Here is a 19,388-nt window from a genome sequence, read left to right on the forward strand (position 1 = left end):
GAATATCATACTAGAAAGCTAGATTAGAGTAGTCACTGCATGAGAACACTAATTCTAGCTTTGAAATTTTCTGGTACAATGGATTTTCAAGTAACAGCTCCCATTTTTTTCTTTTGCTGTTGTTGTTTGTTTGAGATGGAGTCTCGTTCTGTCGCCCAGGCTGGAGTGCAGTGGTGTGATCTCAGCTCACTGCAACCTCCGCCTCCTGGGTTCAAGCGATTCTCTTGTCTCAGATTACAGGTGCGCACCACCACACACGACTAATTTTTGTATTTTTAGTAGAGATGGGGTTTGAACATGTTGGCCAGGCTGGTCTCGAGCTCCTGACCTCGTGATCTGCCCACCTCGGCTTCCCAAAGTGCTGGGATTACAGGCGTGAGCCACTGCACCCAGCCAACAACTCCTATTTGTTTAGCACCAATGATACATATGGTAGTTTACATCAAAGTGCCCTAATCCCCACAAAAGCTCGATGGCATTGGAATAATTATTCCCATTTCCAGATGAGGTTATTGGGGTTGAGAAAGGGCAGCCAACCTGCCCACGTTCACTCATTAAGTGGTTGAGTGAAGATGGAAGCCCAGGGCCATCAGGGTCAAAAACGTGCTTTACACAAACACACATTGCCTCCAAGCTCCCAAAACCATAAAAAAAGATGCAGAGTTTCCAAGAGAAATAAATACATTCCTGATGTTAAATTTTAGGAGAGATTGGCCAGGTGCGGTGGCTCACGTCTGTAACCCCAGCACTTTGAGAGGCCAAAGCAGGCGAATCACCTGAGGTCAGGAGTTCGAGACCAGCCTAGCCAACATGGTCAACATGGAGAAACCCCATCTGTACTAAAAATACAAAAATTAGCCAGGCATGGTGGTGGGTGCCTGTAATCCTAGCTACTTGGGAGGCTGAGGCAAGAGAATCATTTGAACCCGGGAGGTGGCAGTTGCAGTGAGCCAAGATCTAACCGTTGCACTCCAGCCTGGGCAACAACAGCAAAAATCCATCTAAAAAAAAAAATTAGGAGAGATCTAAATCCTTACATTGAGTAAGAAATCGTCAATATCTTCAGCTCAAGTCCTGTAGAAGATGCCATGTTGGTCTTCAAATGCCCATTCTTCACCACACGCCCCAGTAAAAGCTGAGAGTATGACATCATACCTCAACTCAAGGGAAGGTGTTTCTATGGGGAAATGAGCTACCGCTGTCCAAGAGCCTTCTTCTCTAATCATCTAACCAAATAAAGCAACAGAACTCAGAGACACATAGTGCAATGGCTTCCTTGGATGATCTCTTTCAAACACTAGATGACTGAGCCACATTTTTTGCAGGTATAAGATAGCAACCAATCAAAGAAGAAACTCTCTGAGGATATTGCCAAGTGCGACCTGGCTGTGCATGTAAGAAAAGATGAGCCTGGGCAATGAAGTTTAGGAATCCCGATGTGTACTCAGCCCCAGGTGAGCAGCATGCCCGCACAGGATAGGGGCCACAGTGGGCAGCATCAACTGCTTCTCAAAAGAGATTCCGGAATCGGCTCAACACAGACAAGCAAGCATTTGGTGGAGGCCCCCAAAATTCTGCCTTAAATTTTGGAGACATTATTTAGGCCAGAAAAATGGTTATTTGATTTAAGAAAAGAGCCACGCTACAGTCTTCTTACAGTATCTGATTTAGAGAAACCTCATCTTGAATCCTCCACAGCTAAAATGATTTTGCTGCCATGACTCTGACAAGCTGGAAGAATGAAATCGTTGTTGAGGCTATTTATTGCACACTTGAGCAAAAAGTAAGGCCTTCCAGGGGTTACAACAAGTTTAGCTACAGCATCACTGACCCAAAACTAGGCTCTGCCTCTGAGAGATGTGAGAGATGTAAGAGAAGGCGATGGCGGCTGGGTGCGGTGGCTCACGCCTGTAATCCCAGCACTTTGGAAGGCTAAGACAGGTGGATCACGAGGTCAGGAGTTCAAGACCAGCCTGACCAACATAGTGAAACCCCGTCTCTACTAAAAATACAACAATTAACCAGGCATGGTGGTGTGTGCCTGTTAGTCCCAGCTACTCAGGAGGCTGAGGCAGGAGAATCACTTGAACCCGAGAGGCAGAGGTTGTAGTGAGCCAAGATTGTGCCACTGCACTCCAGCCTGGGCAACAGAGCGAGACTCCATCTCAAAAAAAAAGAAAAGAGAGAGAAGGCCATGGCTTTCCTCTTGCTGTGTCAGTGGGGCCAATGTCCACACATCTCTGGACACTATTAGAGCACTGAGAAGAGAGTAGGGCAGTGAGCCTCACACACTTTCTCCTTCTGCCCTGTTTAAAATTGGCATTGGATCTGCCCCAAAGCTATTTCTGCCCATTCTGGCCCTTGTGGTGAGACTGAGGTCTGTGCTTTCAGGAAGCAGTCCAGAGATGCTGAGACAGTGGATGGCAGACGTGTGGGTACGGACCGTCACCACAGAGGAAGACACAGATGCCCAGAGAGATAACATTTGTCCTGGAGACTGGAAGCCCATCCATGGGTCCAGGTGGGGACCCCCTGGCTTGCCTGCCCCTTCTGTCTACAACATCAGTGAACACCATGAATATCATTGGTTGTGTAACCTGTTTTTCCAGTGAGCTAAAAGAGAGTATATATAGCTATTTGCAGTGGTGACATGGACACGCATGGGTTGGGCCCCACTAGAAACTGCTCAGCTGCTCTCCAATGACTCGTTCACCAGCAGCATGGGAGGGGTCCCCATTTCTCCATATCCTGCCAACATCTGAGATTGAGACAATCTCAGTGCTTTCTGCTAATCTGATGTGTGAGAAATGGTATATCATGGTTATTTTAACTCTCATTTCCTTGGTTACTAGTGAACTTAAGGATCTTTTTATATGTTTCTTGGCACTGCAGTTTTCATTTTTCACTCTTCCACTGCCCATTTTCCTATTCTGTAGACTTTTTTTCTTTTTATTTGTATTAATGTTTATATATTTATTTTGTTTGTTTGTCTTGAGATAGGGTCTTTGTTGCTCAGGCTGGAGTGTACGGGGATAATCATAGCTCACTGCAGCCTTGAACTCCTGGGCTCAAGCCGTCCTCCCAGCCAAGTAGCTGGGACTACAAGGGCGCACCACCACACCCAGCTAATGTTTTAAATTTTTGCAGAACCATCGTCTTGCCCAGGCTGTTCTCAAACTCCTGGGCTCAAGTGATCCCCCTGCCTCGGCCTCCCAAGGTGCTGGGATTACAGGCATGAGCCATAATGCCCACCCCAAGTTTTATTTTTTACATTCAGGTCTTTAATCATGACCTGGAATTTATTTTGATAAATGGTATGAGAAATAATCTAAGCTCTTTTTTATTGTTTCTTTTTTCTTTTCTTGCATATCTTGGTAGGGAAAGAATCTAAGCTTATAATGGCAGGCAGTTTGGTGTCATGAACTTGAAGCCAGAGTGCTCTGCTACTTATTAACTGTGTAACTTTGAGCAAATTATCTAACCTCTGTACTTCAGTTTCCTAATATGTAAAATGGGAATAAATAATCTTATCTACCTCATAAGGATACTGTGAGAATTACAGGAATTAGTGTCTATAAAGTACTTAGAAGAGTGCCTGGTGTATAGAGACCCATTTTTCTGGAAGCTATAGTTCTCTTACAAAAAGCCCCCAGGGAACTATGAGATGGCCTGTACTAACACGCTACCCATTGCTAGGAAGAGAGACTGAATGAAAAGACATGAGCACTATGGGAAACAGGTAGAGGAACCTTGGGTTGAAGGCAAAGAATGAGTGACGATCGCATGTTAAAATGAAGCACCTACTCCTGGGCTAATGATGTGGGATTGTAAGTGGTCACATTTGAATGCCTGCAACATTCTATGTTTAGAAATGTGGCCTCTAAGGCTCAGCTCAGTATCTGTTCAACATCTTTGCTAACCTCTAGCCAAAGTGCTGGGTAGCTTTTCTTGAGCTCTGCAAACACCTTACACCCTATAGTGGGTTAAATCGTGCCCCCAAAAAGATACGTTCAAGTCCTAACCTCCAATATCTGTGAATGTGACTTTATTCGGAAATAGAGTCTTTGCAGATACAACTAAGTTAAGAAGTGTTCATACTGGATGAGAGTGAGCCCTAAATCCAATGAACCAATGATGGGTGTCTTTTTTTTTTTTTTTTTAAGACGAAGTCTTGCTCTTTTCCCCCAGGCTGGAATGTGACGGCGCGATCTTGGCTCACTGCAACCTCCGCCTCCCGGGTTCAAGTGATTCTCCTGCCTCAGCCTCCCGAGTAGCTGGGATTACAGGCACCTGCCACCAAGCCCAGCTAATTTTTTGTATTTTTAGTAGAGATGGGGTTTCTACACGTTGGCCAGGCTGGTCTCGATCTCCTGACCTCAGGTGATCCACCTGCCTCGGCCTCCCAAAGTGCTGGGATTACAGGCATGAGCCACTGTGCCCAGGCAGGGTGTCTTTTTAAAAGAAAGGACTGAGAAATTTGGAGAGAGAGACACAGAGGAGACGCAGGGAAGAAGGCAATGTGAAGACAGAGGCAGAGATGAGGATGATGCAGCTATAAGCCAGCGAATGCCATGAGAAGCTAGGAAGAGGCAAGGAAGGATTCTTCCCTACAGGCTTCAGAGCGAGCATGGCTCTGATGACAGCTTGATTCAGACTTCCAGCCTGCAGAACTGTGAGATAACAGATTTTGTTTTGTTTTGTTTGAAACAGAATCTCATTCTGCCACCCAGGCTGAAGTACAGTGGCACAATCAGCTCACTGTAACCTCAAACTCCTGAGCTCAAGCAATCCTCCTGCCTCAGCCTCCTGAGTAGCTAGGACTACACGCATGCACCACCACACCTGGCTAATTTCTTAATTTTTGTAGACATGGAGTCTTCTTTTTTTTCTATTTTTAAAAAATTTTATTTCATATAAATCTCATATGGTACAAAAGTATTACATGCTTGGGCCTGTCTTGCACACAGGAGGTTCTTTCAGTTCTTCAGGCCAACCTTCCTTCAGAGGCAAATAAATAAGAAACATATGTAGAACATATTTAGAAAATTTTTTACCATAATGAAAATATGTGAACATCTTATATTTAGCATAGTTTAGCAATTCAGTTTATGTTAATAAATTTAGTTCACTGCTGGAAGGCACTTGTCACAGAAGAACCTAATAGGCAGCAGGTATTTTAACCTGTAGGAACAAAATGTTTAACTTTTTTCTTGTATTTTTTGAAGAAGGTACTCTATTTGTACATTCAAGTTTGGTTGGCCCTTTTTAGTCTCTTGCTTCAATATTTTAAACACTTCCATTTTCTTCTTTTTGTAGTGCCTTTGGGCTTCTCTCTCCTGTTTTCTCCTCTCGAATTCTTGTTTCTTAGCAGCACGTTTAGCTTGTACCTGTTCATATTCTTCTTGTGCTTTTTGATTTGATGTTTTCATTTTATTTTTCTTTGGAATTGTAAAGGAGTTTACTGTTTTACTACATTGTTCTTCTGGCTGAGGCTGGTCAAAGCTACACTGATCTTCAAATAAAGCCTGGTCAATGCTACACTGTTCTTCAAGCAAAGGCTGGTGAACTTGTTCTGACAAAGGATGGTCAACTTTTTTTGGTTGCTTCCTAAGTCTTTCCTCTATCTGAAAATAGAGATGTTTCAGATTATCTGGGTATCGATCTGTGAATTGAGATTCCAGTGACGTTTGGGCCTTCTTTTCCTTCCGTAGCAATTTCTTTTAACTTTGCTGTATTCTCAGTTTTCTTCGAAAAGCAAAGCCTTGTCCCTTGCGAACGCTCCCCACGAAGGCTTGCGGGTGGTTAAGCCGCCATGTCTTCTGTTTCACATTCTTATTCCTGTACCCGAACGTGGAAACCCCTTCACCACGCACCTCAAAACCACCAGGCCGCCACTTCGCCGCCCGCCTCACCGGCACCATTGCAGCCAACTAACTGCGTCATCGACATGGGGTTTTCTTTTCTTTCTTTTTTTTTTTTTTTTGAGACGGAGTCTCGCTGTCGCCCAGGCTGGAGTGCAGTGGCGTGATCTCGGCTTACTGCAAGCTCCGCCCCCCAGGGTTCACGCCATTCTCCTGCCTCAGCCTCCCGAGTAGCTGGGACTACAGGCGCCCGCTACCACGCCCGGCCAAGTTTTTATATTTTTAGTAGAGGCGGGGTTTCACTGTGTTAGCCAGGATGGTCTCGATCTCCTGACCTCGTGATCAGCCCGCCTCGGCCTCCCAAAGTGCTGGGATTACAAGCGTGAGCCACCGCGCCCGGCCGACATGGGGTTTTCTTATGTTACTCAGGCTGGTCTCGAAGGCCTGGCCTCAAGCAATCCTCCCACCTTGGTCTCCCAAAGTGCTGGGATTATAGGTGTGAGCCACGATGTCCAACCTTGTTTTAAGTCACCCTGCTTATGGTAGTTTGTTGTGACGGTCCTAGGAAACTAATACACCCTTCAAGCCCACAAACACTTTCCCTCAGAGCTCTTAGTTGTGATAACCATTTACTCACAGCTAAGCACATTCTCGCTGTCTAATGAGAAGACCGTGAAAGAGCTATGGAGTGAAGCCTTGAGCCTGGAGGATGGGTTGGCAGGCCATGGGGCAGCTGTCTGCATGTGATGCAGTGTTGCCTGTGCCTGCCCGTGCTGGGGTTGTGCAGTGAGAGGGACATCTAGGACAGACCTAAAAATTAAGCATGTATCATGGTCATGCCTGTTGTGTTATTTCCTGTAAACATATGCCAGGGGAAAAGACCATGAGTGTGTGTTTTTTGTGCGTTCTTAGAAAGTGAGTAGCAGAAAATGACCAATACAACAATGAAACATCACTTATCATGAAGTTAAAAGTGTGCACTGCCACCTGCTGAGATTGCAGTGCTTTCGAGGCTACTTTCTTGCTCTATGTGAGGCACTCTCTCCTGTGCCATGAATCCAACAAAGAGCCTGTGCCCAAGATGCTTCCAGGTCAGCCCTCAGCTACACATCCCATGAACGCAGCACAGGCCACGGTCGACCATGTGGGCTCCATTCTGATCCTGCTTACACCCTATCAGGTTTACTAAAACCACATCCATCCCTGGTCATGCTGAAGATACTGGTATTATTTCTGTGATGACAAATGAGTGATTATGTAACAAAGACTGTATGACTTTAACGTTGTTGTCGTTGCGCCTGTTCTACGTTCTAGCACTGCACCAACTTGGATATCAAATGCAGAAGAGATATCAAAGGCCTCAGCGTCTGCATCATCTCTTCTGGGAAGCCTGCTTGATGTACGTCTGCATTTGGGGTGATGTGTGGAATCGATATTGAATGAAATCGTGTTCAATGCCATGTGAGGACTGTGGTGCCAACCCATGGTAAAGGTCCTACATACAACGCCCAGAGTAACTTTTCTCAGCTATCCCAGTGCCACTTTCTTCCTTATTTTCTGGGGCCTGGCGAAGCAAATCCAAGCTTCTCAGTTTTGCATTTGGGACTCTCCCTTTCCCAATTTCCTCTTCCCTCCTGACACTCATTGCCTTCCCAGCCTCGGCAGTAGTCAGACACCGCCCTGCTCTCCCTCTGCACCTGGCTTGTTACCACCTTCATATGCCTTTGTTCCTGACTCAGGTTTCCCCAGCTCTCTCCGCCAAACCAAGCAAACAAAACTTTTCTCTTTTTCAGGAGCCAGAGGTCACTGGTCTTGTTGTAGATTCATAGCAACAAAGAAGCATTACCTAACTTCTCTTTCTACACAAACTCTCTTGCTAGAATGATACTGTATTTGCAACCTTTATGTGTGTCCAGCTTCCTAGTACTCTACTCATTTAAGTAAATAACAGCAATACAACTTTTTTTTTTTTGAGACTGAGTCTCGCTCTGTTGCCCAGGCTGGAGTGCAATGACGTGATCTCAGCTCGCTGCAGCCTCCGCCTCCTGGGTTCAAGTGATTCTCCTGCCTCAGCCTCCCAAACAGCTGGGATTGCAGGTGTGCACCACCACACCTGGCTAATTTTTGTAGTAGAGACAGGGTTTTACCATGTTGGCCAGGCTCATCTCAAACCTCTGACCTCAAGTGATCCACTTGAGGTGTATCAGTGCCTCAGCCTCCCAGAGTGCTGAGATTACAAGCATGAGCCACCGTGCCCAGCCAATACAACTTTTTAATTGCCCATAAAAACATCACTCAAAAACCCTGCTCATCTGCCCATTCAATGAACAAAGAATAGCAGAGGAGGCGAAAACATAAAATTGTTAACTCTTGACAGTGCCCCTAGCAAAATTAAGCCTAACTAGTAGTCGAGTGTGGGTAAAATAAGGTAAGAATATAGATTTTCCCATTAGCAGAAGAGTAATTAAAATGACTTGCTTTAAAAAGAGTTCTGGGCTGGGTGTGGTGGCTCATGCCTATAATCCCAGCACTTTGGGAGGCTGAGGCTCTTAGATCACTTGAGGTCAGGTGTTCAAGACCAGCCTGGCTAACATGGTAAAACCCCGTCTCTACTAAAAATAACAAAAATTAGCAGGGCATGATGGCAGGTGCCTGTAATCCAAGCTACTTGGGAGGCTGAGGCAGGAGAATCACTTGAACCTGGGAGGCGGAGGTTGTGGTAAGCCAAGATCATACCATTGCACTCCAGCCTGGGTGACAAGAGCAAGACTCCGTCTTGAAAAAAAAAAAAAAAAGAGTTTCAAAAATCAAGGGGATCTCCACAATCTGTCATTTAATAACAGGAAGCCCAGGGTTCTCTCAAATTTCCCATCAAAACATGGTTTCATAGCAACAGCCACTGAAAGGTAAGGTTCCTGTGATTTCGATTTTACTAGCTATTATGCATTCTTTGTGACTCAGTCTAGATGGGGTAAGAAATGTCAAACTTAAGATTAAATGTTTTTATGATGAGTGGAAAACCAAGATGAAATATGTTTTTCAGTAACTAAAAAGCAACTAATTTATTAAAAGACACTTGTAAAAGTATGATTGCTGAGTGTATTTAAAGTTTCTTTTATTTAGCCTTTAATAGTTCTGATCAAAATCTTTGAAAATTCAACTGGTAAGAAAGATTAAGCTGAAACCTTACAGTGAAGTTATAATAACTGAGAAATGTTAGGCTCCAAATAGTTTTGGTGTTTTGTTTTGTTTTGTTTAGTTTTTTGTTTTTGAGATGCAGTTCCACTCGTCACCCAGGCTGGAGTGCAATGGCACGATCTCGGCTCACTGCAACCTCCGCCTCCCAGGTTCAAGCGATTCTCCTGCCTCAGTCACCTGAGTAGCTGGGATTACAGGCACCTGCCACCACACCCAGCTAATTTTTGTGTTTTTAGTAGGGACAGGGGTTCACCATGTTGGCCAGGTTGGTTTCGAATTCCTGACCTCAGGTGATCCGCCTGCCTCAGCCTCCCAAAGTGCTGGGATCACAGGTGAGCCACCACACCCAGCCCCAAACAGCTTTTTAACTTAAAAAATATCTGACTACCAACAGCTCACTCAATCTTTTTTCCGGGGGAGGGGTTGCGGGGACAGGTTAGCAAAAGCCAGTAGAATATATAAATGGAGACTGGTTTTAAGAGTTCACCTAAAACCTAGAGAAGCAAAAGAGAAGAAATAGGAAACATGGCCACTTTACCGTAGATTAGTAGTAGTATCATGAAGCCAAGACTGCGCTGTATCTAATCAAGGATACGTGATGAACACTACGTTTCTGTACACACATCTTTGTTAAAACCAGTTTCTCATACCTCTTAATTGCAGCATTTGCAATTAAGGAGAGTTTTGCCTTGCAATGATAGGTTCAAACATTTTTACTACTTTGGTTTTTCCCACTGGATCTACTGAATCAAGCTTCGGGTGTGAGGAGGTTATTTCCTCTCACTGCTCCATCACCTGCAACCAACATTTCTCCCTTGCGCATTCATTCTTTCAGACTACATTTTAGAATCTTCTGTATGAACAGTATGTATTTTTCTATATTCAGAGTGATAGTTTCTTATGTATTTAAAATGTTTTCTATTCATGGCTAAGAATTATGTACAATAGCAGGGAGACAACTGCTCTTAGCTGTATGGTGAACTAGATATTCTGAATTGTAACCGCCCCCTCCCACCTCCTCCATACAACATCCACATTGCTGGATAAATTACAGCAATTGTACTTTATTTATTTATTTAGAGATGGCGTTTCACTCTTGTTGCCCAGGCTGAAGTGCAATGGTGTGATCTCAGCTCACTGCAACCTCCGCCTCCCGGGTTCAAGGAATTCTTCTGCCTCAGCGTCCCGAGTAGCTGGGATTGCAGGCATGCACCACCACGCCCAGCTAATTTTTTGTATTTTTAGTAGAGACAGGGTTTCACCATATTGGCCAGACTGGTCTTGAACTCCTGATCTCAGGTGACCCGCCCATCTCGGCCTCCCAAAGTGCTGGGATTACAGGCGTGAGCCACCGCACTCAGCCAGCAATCATACTTTTACGTGCACTGATGAGACTGCAAGACAGGGAAATTCCTCATGACTCACAAATATATTAACAAAATGGTAAACAGGCCACTAGCCAGGATGCCCCTGCCTGCACAGCTGGGGACTAAGGACTTCAGGTCACAGTGATGAGGGATATTTATAAAGACAAGGCTTTGGACCTAAAAGAGAACTGGGAAGCTGAGCCTAAGATCTTCACATGAAGCCAGGAGACTATAATAGAAGAGCTCACCTAAAACAAGTTCGTCAGAGAAAGACTGGGCTAGGAAAAAAACCACTAAGGCTGGGCACGGTGGCTCACGGCTGTAATTCCAGCACTTTGGGAGGCCGAGGCGGGCGGATCACAAGGTCAGGAGTTCGAGACCAGCCTGGCCAATATGGTGAAACCCCGTCTCTACTAAAAATACAAAAATTAGCCAGGCGTGGTGGCAGGCACCTGTAGTCCCAGCTACTCAGGAGGCTGAGGCAGGAGAATCGCTTGAACCCAGGAGGTGGAGGCGGAGGTTGCAATGAGCTGAGATCGCACCACTGCACTCCAGCCTGGGTGACAGAGCAAGACTCCATCTCAAAAAAACAAAAAACAAAAAAAACAACACCTGCGTTTTACCCAGTTCTGCAATGATGGGGGTATAGATGGGAGATCTTAATGCTAGATATGTTTTCCCTGATATTTTGTCAACTTTCATCAAGGTCTAGGGTTCAAAAATACATTATGCTTGCACATGGAAATTCCAAGCCACAAATGAAAGTGGCCCCAAGTGACTGCATCACCTGGAGTCTGAAAGGTAAATATGCATCCTCTCTGGAGAAAAGCATCTTCATTTTAGATACCTTGGGAGTCCCAAAGTATGTCCTCCCAATTTAAGGGGAAAAAAATCTGAAACACACAAGGAAATAAGCCAGTACGCACAAGGGTCAGCAGGAAAACTTTTTTAATTCTTAAGAAATTAAGATACTGGAATTATCAGAAACAATATAATTATGTAAATAAAACAGAGTGGAAATAAATGAGCAAAGAACAACAGAAAATCAAAAATAACCAGGCAAATTCAAGAAAGAATCAAACAGAACTCCAAAAACAAAAAATTACTGAAATTAAAAATTCAGTGGATGGGTTAAATAAGAGACTGGGCTTATGTGAAAAAGAGTAGGTGACCTGGAATATAGACCTAAAACAATTATTCAGAATAAACTATCTGGATAATATGAGTTAAGATACAAAGAACAAGAGGAGAAAGCCTTACATAAAACTGACTAAGATTACAAAAGGAAATAATAGATAGAATGTGGAGAGAGACTATTTGAAGAAAAAATGGCAGAGAAATTTCCAGAATAATAAAAAACATTAAGCCATCAGACACAGGATATAACAAGAAAGATAAAGGAAATCCCTATCTAGACACATTATAGTGGAATATTCTAGAATACCGAAGACAAAGGTAAACCTTAAAAGCAGCCAGAGACCTTTTTCAACAAATAGTCCCAGTACAAGTGGATGTTCATAAGTCAAAAAAAAAAAAAAATCTCAAAATGGATCACAGACTTAAATGTAAAACTAGAGAATTTTTTTAAAAAAATTAAAAGTATGAGAAAAATTTCGGAAGCTAGTGCTCGGCAGAGTTCTTACTTTTGACACCAAAAGCACAATCCATAAAAGGAAAAACTGATAAACTGCAGAAAAATTAAAATCTTGTACTCTACAAAACTCTATTAAAAGACAGGCCATACATTGGAGGCTAGGCATGGTGACTCATACCTGTAATCCCAGCATTTTGGGAGGCCAAAGCGGGAGAACTGCTTGAGACCAGGAGTTTGAGACCAGCCTGGGCAACATAGGGACCTCGTTTCCACTAATAATAAAAAAAAAAAAAATTAGCTGGCTGTGGTGGCAGGCACCTGTAGTCCCAGCTACTAAGAGGTTGAGGTGGGAGGATTGCTGGAGCCCTGGAGGTTGAGGCTGCAGTGAACTGTGATCTCACCACTGTACTCCAGCCTGAGTGACAGAGCGAGACTGTCTTAAAAAAGAAAAAAAAAAAGAAAGACAAGCTATATATTCGGAGGAAACAGCTGCAAGCAACATCTGACAAAGAACTAGTATGTAGAATACATAAAGAACTCTCAAAACTCAAAAATAAAAGAAACCTAAAAATCCAATTAGATATAAAGTAACATTTCACCTAACAGGATATGCAGATGGCAAAATGAGTACATGAAAAGATACTCAACAACATTACCAATTAAAGAAATAAAAATTAAAACCAGAGTAAGTTATATATCTATCACTATATACCTACCAGAATGCCTAAAATAAAACACAGAGACACAACTAAATGTTGTTGAGAATGCGGATGAAGTGGATCGCCCATATGTTCTTGGTGGGAATGTAAAGCAGTCTGACTCACCCTGGAAAACAGTTCAGCAGTTTCTTTAAATATGCAATTATCGTATGACCTAACAACTGCACTACTGGGCAGTTATCCAGAAGAAATGAAGACTGTGTTCACAAAGAAACTAACAGCAGCTTTACTCATTATGGTCCCAAACTCTAAACAACCCAGATGTCCTTCAATGGGTGAATGGTTAAACAAACTACAGTATATTCATACCATGAAATACTACTCAACAATAAAAGTGAACTATTGGCCAGGTACAGTGGCTCACACCTGTAATCCTAGCACTTTGGGAGGCTGAGGCGGGTGGATCACCTGAGGTCAGGAGTTCGAGACCAGCCTGGCCAACATGGCGAAACTCCGTCTCTACTAAAAATACAAAAATTAGCCAGGCATAGTGGTGCGCGCCTGTAATCCCAGCTACTAGGGAGACCGAGGCAGAAGAATTGCTTGAACCCAGGAAGCAGAGGTTGCAGTGAGCTGAGATGGCGCCACTGCACTCCAGCCTGGGCAACGAGACTCCATCCCAAATAAATAAATAAAACAAAATAAAATAAAAGTGAACTATTGATACAGCAACAAACTGGAAGAATCTCTGAAGAATAAGGCTGACTGGGGCGAAACAAACCCAATCCCAAAAAGGGGTTTGGTTTATAATCCTGTAAGACACAATCTCGAACACCTTAATCCTGAATGGTGAAATCCCAAAAGATCAAAATGCCTAATCTAAAATCCATAATGTCTAAAATCCCAAAAATCACAATCAGAGGATACTGGCATCATGATAGGTAGAACTACAACTTTCTCATTGTCTTTATTTGGAAATTAAGTACGGTTTAAGGAGGTATGTATGGGTGCTGAGTTGATAAGAGGTGTTCTTTGGGACTTAATTTTAGGTGTCAAGTTGATTGGATTAAGGAACACCTAGAAACTTATTAGTGTTTTGAGTGTGTCTGTGCAAGTGTTTCCAGAGATTAGCATCTGAGTGAAGCCGGTGGAAGACACTGGTTGTTCTTAAAGTATTTCAAATGACTGCAGTTATAAAGCTGAGCATACACAATTACCAACCACAGGGCTATGCATTGATACATTTCCCTTTTTGACCTATTTCTTTATAAATACCACTCATCTGTTCATAACTGTCATACCCATGTGACTGTCATTAGTAGAGCTGAGAACTGCTTATGCTTGCAAACATACGTATGTTATTGTTGCCTATTTTATTGTGTAAAGTGGCCTGTGTTTGTATTTCTCAAATCCTCTTTTAAAAATGTGAATAATCAGCCAGGTGCAGTGGCTGATGCCTGTAATCCCAGCACTTTGGGAGGCTGAAGCAGGCAGATCACGAGGTCAGGAGATCGAGACCATCCTGGCTAACACAGTGAAACCCCGTCTCTACTAAAAATACAAAAAAAATTAGCTGGGCATGGTGGCGGGTGCCTGTAGTCCCAGCTACTCGGGAGGCTGAGGCAGGAGAATGGCGTGAACCCGGGAGGCAGAGCTTGCAGTGAGCCAAGATCGTGCCACTGCACTCCAGCCTGGGTGACAGAGCAAGACTCCATCTCAAAAAAAAAAAAAAGTTAATAACCTGAAGTCAGGGGTTTGAGACCAGCCTGGCCAACATGGTGAAACCCCATCTCTACTAAAAATACAAAAATTAGCCGGGCGTGGTGGCGCACACCTGTAGTCCCAGCTACTTGGGAGGCTGAGGCAGGAGAATCACTCGAACCTGGGAGGTAGATGTTGCAGTGAGCTGAGACCGTGCCACTGCACTACAGCCTGGGCAACAGAGTAAGACTCCATCTCAAAACAAACAAACAAACAAAATGTAAATAAATATCTTTTAAAGGTTTTTAAAATTATTCTTTCCAGAATTACATATTTGGGATTATGATTATCAGGGTTTCAACCTTCATGATCATGGCATTTGGGATTATGTATTTCCAGATTATGAGTGGCTCCCCAAAAGGCTACATAATACAGAATTCCACTTATATAAAATCCTTGAAATGACATAATTATAGGAATGGAGAACATATCAGTGGTTGACAGAGGTGAAGGAGAAAACAGAAGTGGCAGGGAAGTAGACGTGGCTATAAAAGGACAGCAAGAGGGGTCCTTGTAGTGATGGAAATTTTCTGTATCTCCACTGTGTCCATGTCAGCATCTTGGTTGTGATACCATACTAGAATCTTACAAGATGGTATCACTGGAAGAAACTAGGCAAAGGGTACACAGGTTCTCTCTGTATTATTTCTTATGATTGCATGCCAATCTACAACTGATTTCAAAATTGAAAGTTTAACCACAGCAAAAAAGCAATCAGAAAGAAAAGTCACATTATATCCAAAAGAATGACATTTGGAATGACAAAAGATTTCTCCTCAGTAGTAACAAAAGTAAAAAGATAGTAGACTAATTCTTCAAAGTACTGGGGGAAAAAAAGACACACCTCAACTTAGAATTATGTACATACAAAATCAACTTTATAGAATGAATTGAAAATACTTTTGATAAATGTAAACTAAGAGTTTGCCATCAACAGATGTCACTAGAGGAACATCAAAAGATGTGCTTCAGAAAGGAAAATTATCCTAGGTGAAAGGTCTGAGATGTGAGAATAATGAATAAACAAACACTTCTAACATATAAAGTAAATCTAAACCAACAATTATCTGTACAAAAACAGTAATAATCACAAGGTCTAATTTTTTTTCTAACAGATGGTGTCTCACTATGTTGCCCAGGCTGGAGTACAGAGGCTAGTCACAGGCACAATCGCAGTGCACTGCAGCCTCTAACTCCTGGCCTCAAGGGATCCTCCGGCCTCAGCCATTCAGGAGCCAGAACTACAGGTGTGCACCACTGAGTCCAGCTCAAGGTCTAATTTTAAGGTGAAAAATCACAAGCTATAAGTAAAATACTGAATGATTTTAACACGAAAGTTGCAAGAGGGGTGACTTGGAGAGTTCCAAGACTCTCAATTAGAGAGGAAGATAAAGATATAACATTATACTTTTTAAGTACGGATGTAATATTCCAAGGAAATTCCCCCAAAACAAAGAAGAGGGGGCAGAGGGGTGAGGGTGGAATTAAAAAACATTTTTGATTCCAAAAGAAAAAAAAAAGAGTGGAAGAAAAAAACATAAAAAGCACAAAATAAGGTGGTAAGGAATAAATGCAAATACATCAGTACACATAAAAATGCACTCAACTAACCAGTTAAAGTTCAGATTAGATTTAAAAATAATTGGCCAGGTGCAGTGGCTCATGCCTGTAATCCCAGCACTTTGGGAGGCTGAGGTGGGCAGATCAGAAGGTCAGGAGTTCCAGACCAGCCTGGCCAATATGGTGAAAACCCTGTTACTAAAAAAAAGAAAAAAAAATTAGCCGGGCCTGGTGGCAAGCACCTGTAGTCCCAGCTACTCAGGAGGCTGAGGCAGTAGAATCGCTTGAACTCAGGAGGTGGAGGTTGCAGTAAGCTGAGATTGCGCCACTGCACTCCAGCCTGGGTGACAGAGTGAGACTCCGTCTCAAAATAGTAATAATAATCATCATCATCTAGCTATATGCTGTTTATGAGACACACTAAAACATAAGGACATTCATCAACAAAGCAGGATAGAAAAATCTAGCTAAACTATGCGCAATGCTATCAAAAAATAAAAACTTCAATGAAAACAAATTCCCAGAAAAATGTAATAAAAATGACTAACATTAAAGAAATAGAAAGGCTAATAATTCTATAATTTTTGAAACCTAATCAATAGTTAAGAAATTTTCTCACAAAAAAATGCAAAGTTCAGACAATTTTATAGGCAAGCTCTATCCAGCTTTTAAGGAACAGATTAATTTAAATGTTTTTCTTTTCTTCCAAGAGAACAGACAGAGGGAAGGAGAGAGAGACAGCACTCCTTAACTTATTCTTAGTATCCACAATCTATTAAGTATAAAAAGACAACAATCTACTACTATATAAATGGGCAAAAGACATGAAACAAGCTTTTCAGAGAGCAATAAGGAATGAATAATAAACATGGGAAAAGATGCTCAGCCTCATTAACATTTAGGAAATACAAAGTTAACTTCCACTCTAGTCAAAATGGAGTAGCAGAGGCACGATTTACCTTCTCCACCTTAAACTAAAACCTATATAAAATGTATACAAGGAAGTTTTTCAGATGTTAGACAAAAGCCAGTGCAGGACAGTGACTCCTGAGAGATGGAAAACAAAGAAAGCCCTATAATTGTGCAAGCTTCTACATGGGGTTTCTAAGCTGTGGCACTAAGGCTAGGGAAGGGAACCTCCCTGGGTAGAGAATTTAGGGGAGCCAAGGTAAGATTTGCAGGGCAGAATATTGGGTTTCCCTTAAGTCTTCAGCTAAACGCCAAGCAGTGTATGCATGTGAGGTAAGAAACAGGAGATACAACTGGGAGCTCAATAGGGCTCAGAATATTTCATGTTCCCAACAGACAGAATGCAGAAACCATGTAACCAGGAAGATTATTCAGAACGGTATTACCTTCATAGTGGGTCAAATTAGCCCTAAACTAAAGGCTGTCCCAGTCCTGTCTTATTAAGCTTAAAAGCAAGCTATAAAATGATCGGATTGTTTCCAAGTAACTTTATGTCCCCAAACAGAGTTCAAGATACTTAAAAGAACTCCAGCACCCAATATTAAAAACAGAAATTACCAGGCATGTAATGAAGGAAGTTACAATCCAATATGGGCAGGGTGGGGGTTGGGGTAGGGTGGGAATCAATCAATAGAAACAGACTAGAAATGATGCAGATGACAGAATGGGCAAGCACACTGAAACAGTTATTATCAATACACTCCAGATGTTAAAAAAAAAAAAAAATAGAGGAAGGCATGAGCATGTGAAGGAGGCACATGGGAGATAAAGACCCAGATAGAAATTCTAAAGACTAAAAATATGTCGGAGGTGAAAAATACCTGGATACGATTAAAAGGAAATTAGATACTTTAGACAGAAAGATTAATAAACAATGAGGACACAGCACTGGAAAGTACCCAACATGAAACACAGAGAGAAAAAGGCTTTTTAAAAAGCTGCACAGAATCAGCACACTGGGAGAAAATTCTGAGGGGCCTAACGTACATCCAAGCCATCAGAGCCCCAGGAGAAGCATGAGAGGAGCAGAGAGAAAACCATAATAGAAGAAAAAATGCCCCCCAATTTCCAAATTCTATGAAAACCATAAACCCACAGGTAAAATAGCTGCAGCAGCAGAAACGTAAAAAAAAAACTACAGCAAGCACATCATAATCAAACTTCTTACAACCAGTGATAGAAAACCTTAAAAGCAGCCAGGAAAAAAAATGACATCTTACACATGGAAGAACAGAGATAACAGTAATCTTGCTGGAAATCACAGGTAGATACCACTTAACATCCACTAGGTTGGCAAATTTTTAAGTCTGAACTTAAGTGTTGGAGATGCTATGAAACAAAGGTAACTCACAGTGCCAACAGAGGTATAAACTAGTACAGCCACTTCAGAACACAAATTTGGCATTATTTTATCAATATATCAAGCAATATAACTCCTAGATACAATGTTCACAGCAGCATTGTTTCAACAGCAAAAACAAATAAACAAAACTCAAATGTCCATCAAGAATGAATAAGTTGTAGTATATTTATATAATACTATATAGCAATAAAAATGAAAGAAAGTCACAGAAGTAAACATTTTGCCATTTATATAAAATTCAGAAACATACAAAATTAACATTTCACTTACAGATACATACGTATGTTGTAAAACTATAATAGGCAAATGACAAACACAAAATTCCAAATAATTATTTGAGAGGGAGAGGGCCTTAGGGAATTTCTAAAATGTCGACAACATCTGTATCTTAAGCTGGCTGATGAGTACACAGATATTCACATCTATTATCCCTTTATATATACGTTTATGTATTTTTGTAGTATGAAATACTTCATTAAAAAAAGAGTGAAAATGTAAGACTTCAAAAATGAAGACTACCATTTATGTATAACAATAAAATTAGTGTAAAAAAGTATACAAAGAAAATGTTCAATTCTTTATCTTTCCGTGCTCTATATAATCAGTATTAATCTAAAGACCATAATCCTAGTATGAAAAAAATAACAAGCTTTGACACAAAATCTAAGCATCTGCTTTCCTGGCACTCTTAAGTTAGACAAGAGTAAATATGTTAGCCTCTCAATTCTGCCTCTTCATCTTTCATCTATACTTAGATTTTTCTTTATCTTTGGACTTCTTTGGACTTCTGCTTCGGTCTCTCTTTTTACTCCTTTCTCTTTCATAAAGATCTGTTTGGTATTTTGATTTATGACTATTACTATAATGGCCATCCCTCTCTCGAGATCGGCTACGACTTCGGTTCTGAGTTCGGTCTCTCTTTTCACTCTTTTGTTTCTCCCAACAGCTTTCTTCTTCTTCATAGTGACCAAACCCCATTTCTCTATAGATATCCTGTCAAAGGAAGGGGGAGTTACAAGTGAATCAGTAAAATAATCATTTTGTGGGCATTTTCAA

General features: G+C 41.9%; 1 protein-coding gene and 1 pseudogene across 1 annotated transcript in view; both read right to left on the reverse strand.

Annotated features, from left to right (window-relative positions):
- Positions 1 to 1,800: 1,800 nt before the first annotated feature.
- LOC129398064 (thyroid transcription factor 1-associated protein 26-like) lies at positions 1,801 to 6,070 on the reverse strand (annotated as a pseudogene).
- A 5,287-nt stretch (positions 6,071 to 11,357) lies between these two features.
- PPIL4 (peptidylprolyl isomerase like 4) overlaps positions 11,358 to 19,388 on the reverse strand; it is a 49,210-nt gene continuing 41,179 nt past the window's right edge. The window contains exon 13 of the mRNA XM_003811521.4: positions 11,358 to 19,325. Coding sequence (XP_003811569.1) covers positions 19,074 to 19,325 — 252 coding nt within the window. The 3' untranslated portion in view covers positions 11,358 to 19,073. The remainder of the gene's footprint in view (positions 19,326 to 19,388) is intronic.

The sequence above is a fragment of the Pan paniscus genome, chromosome 5 (assembly GCF_029289425.2).
Source record: "Pan paniscus chromosome 5, NHGRI_mPanPan1-v2.0_pri, whole genome shotgun sequence".
Taxonomy (NCBI): Eukaryota; Metazoa; Chordata; class Mammalia; order Primates; family Hominidae; genus Pan; species Pan paniscus.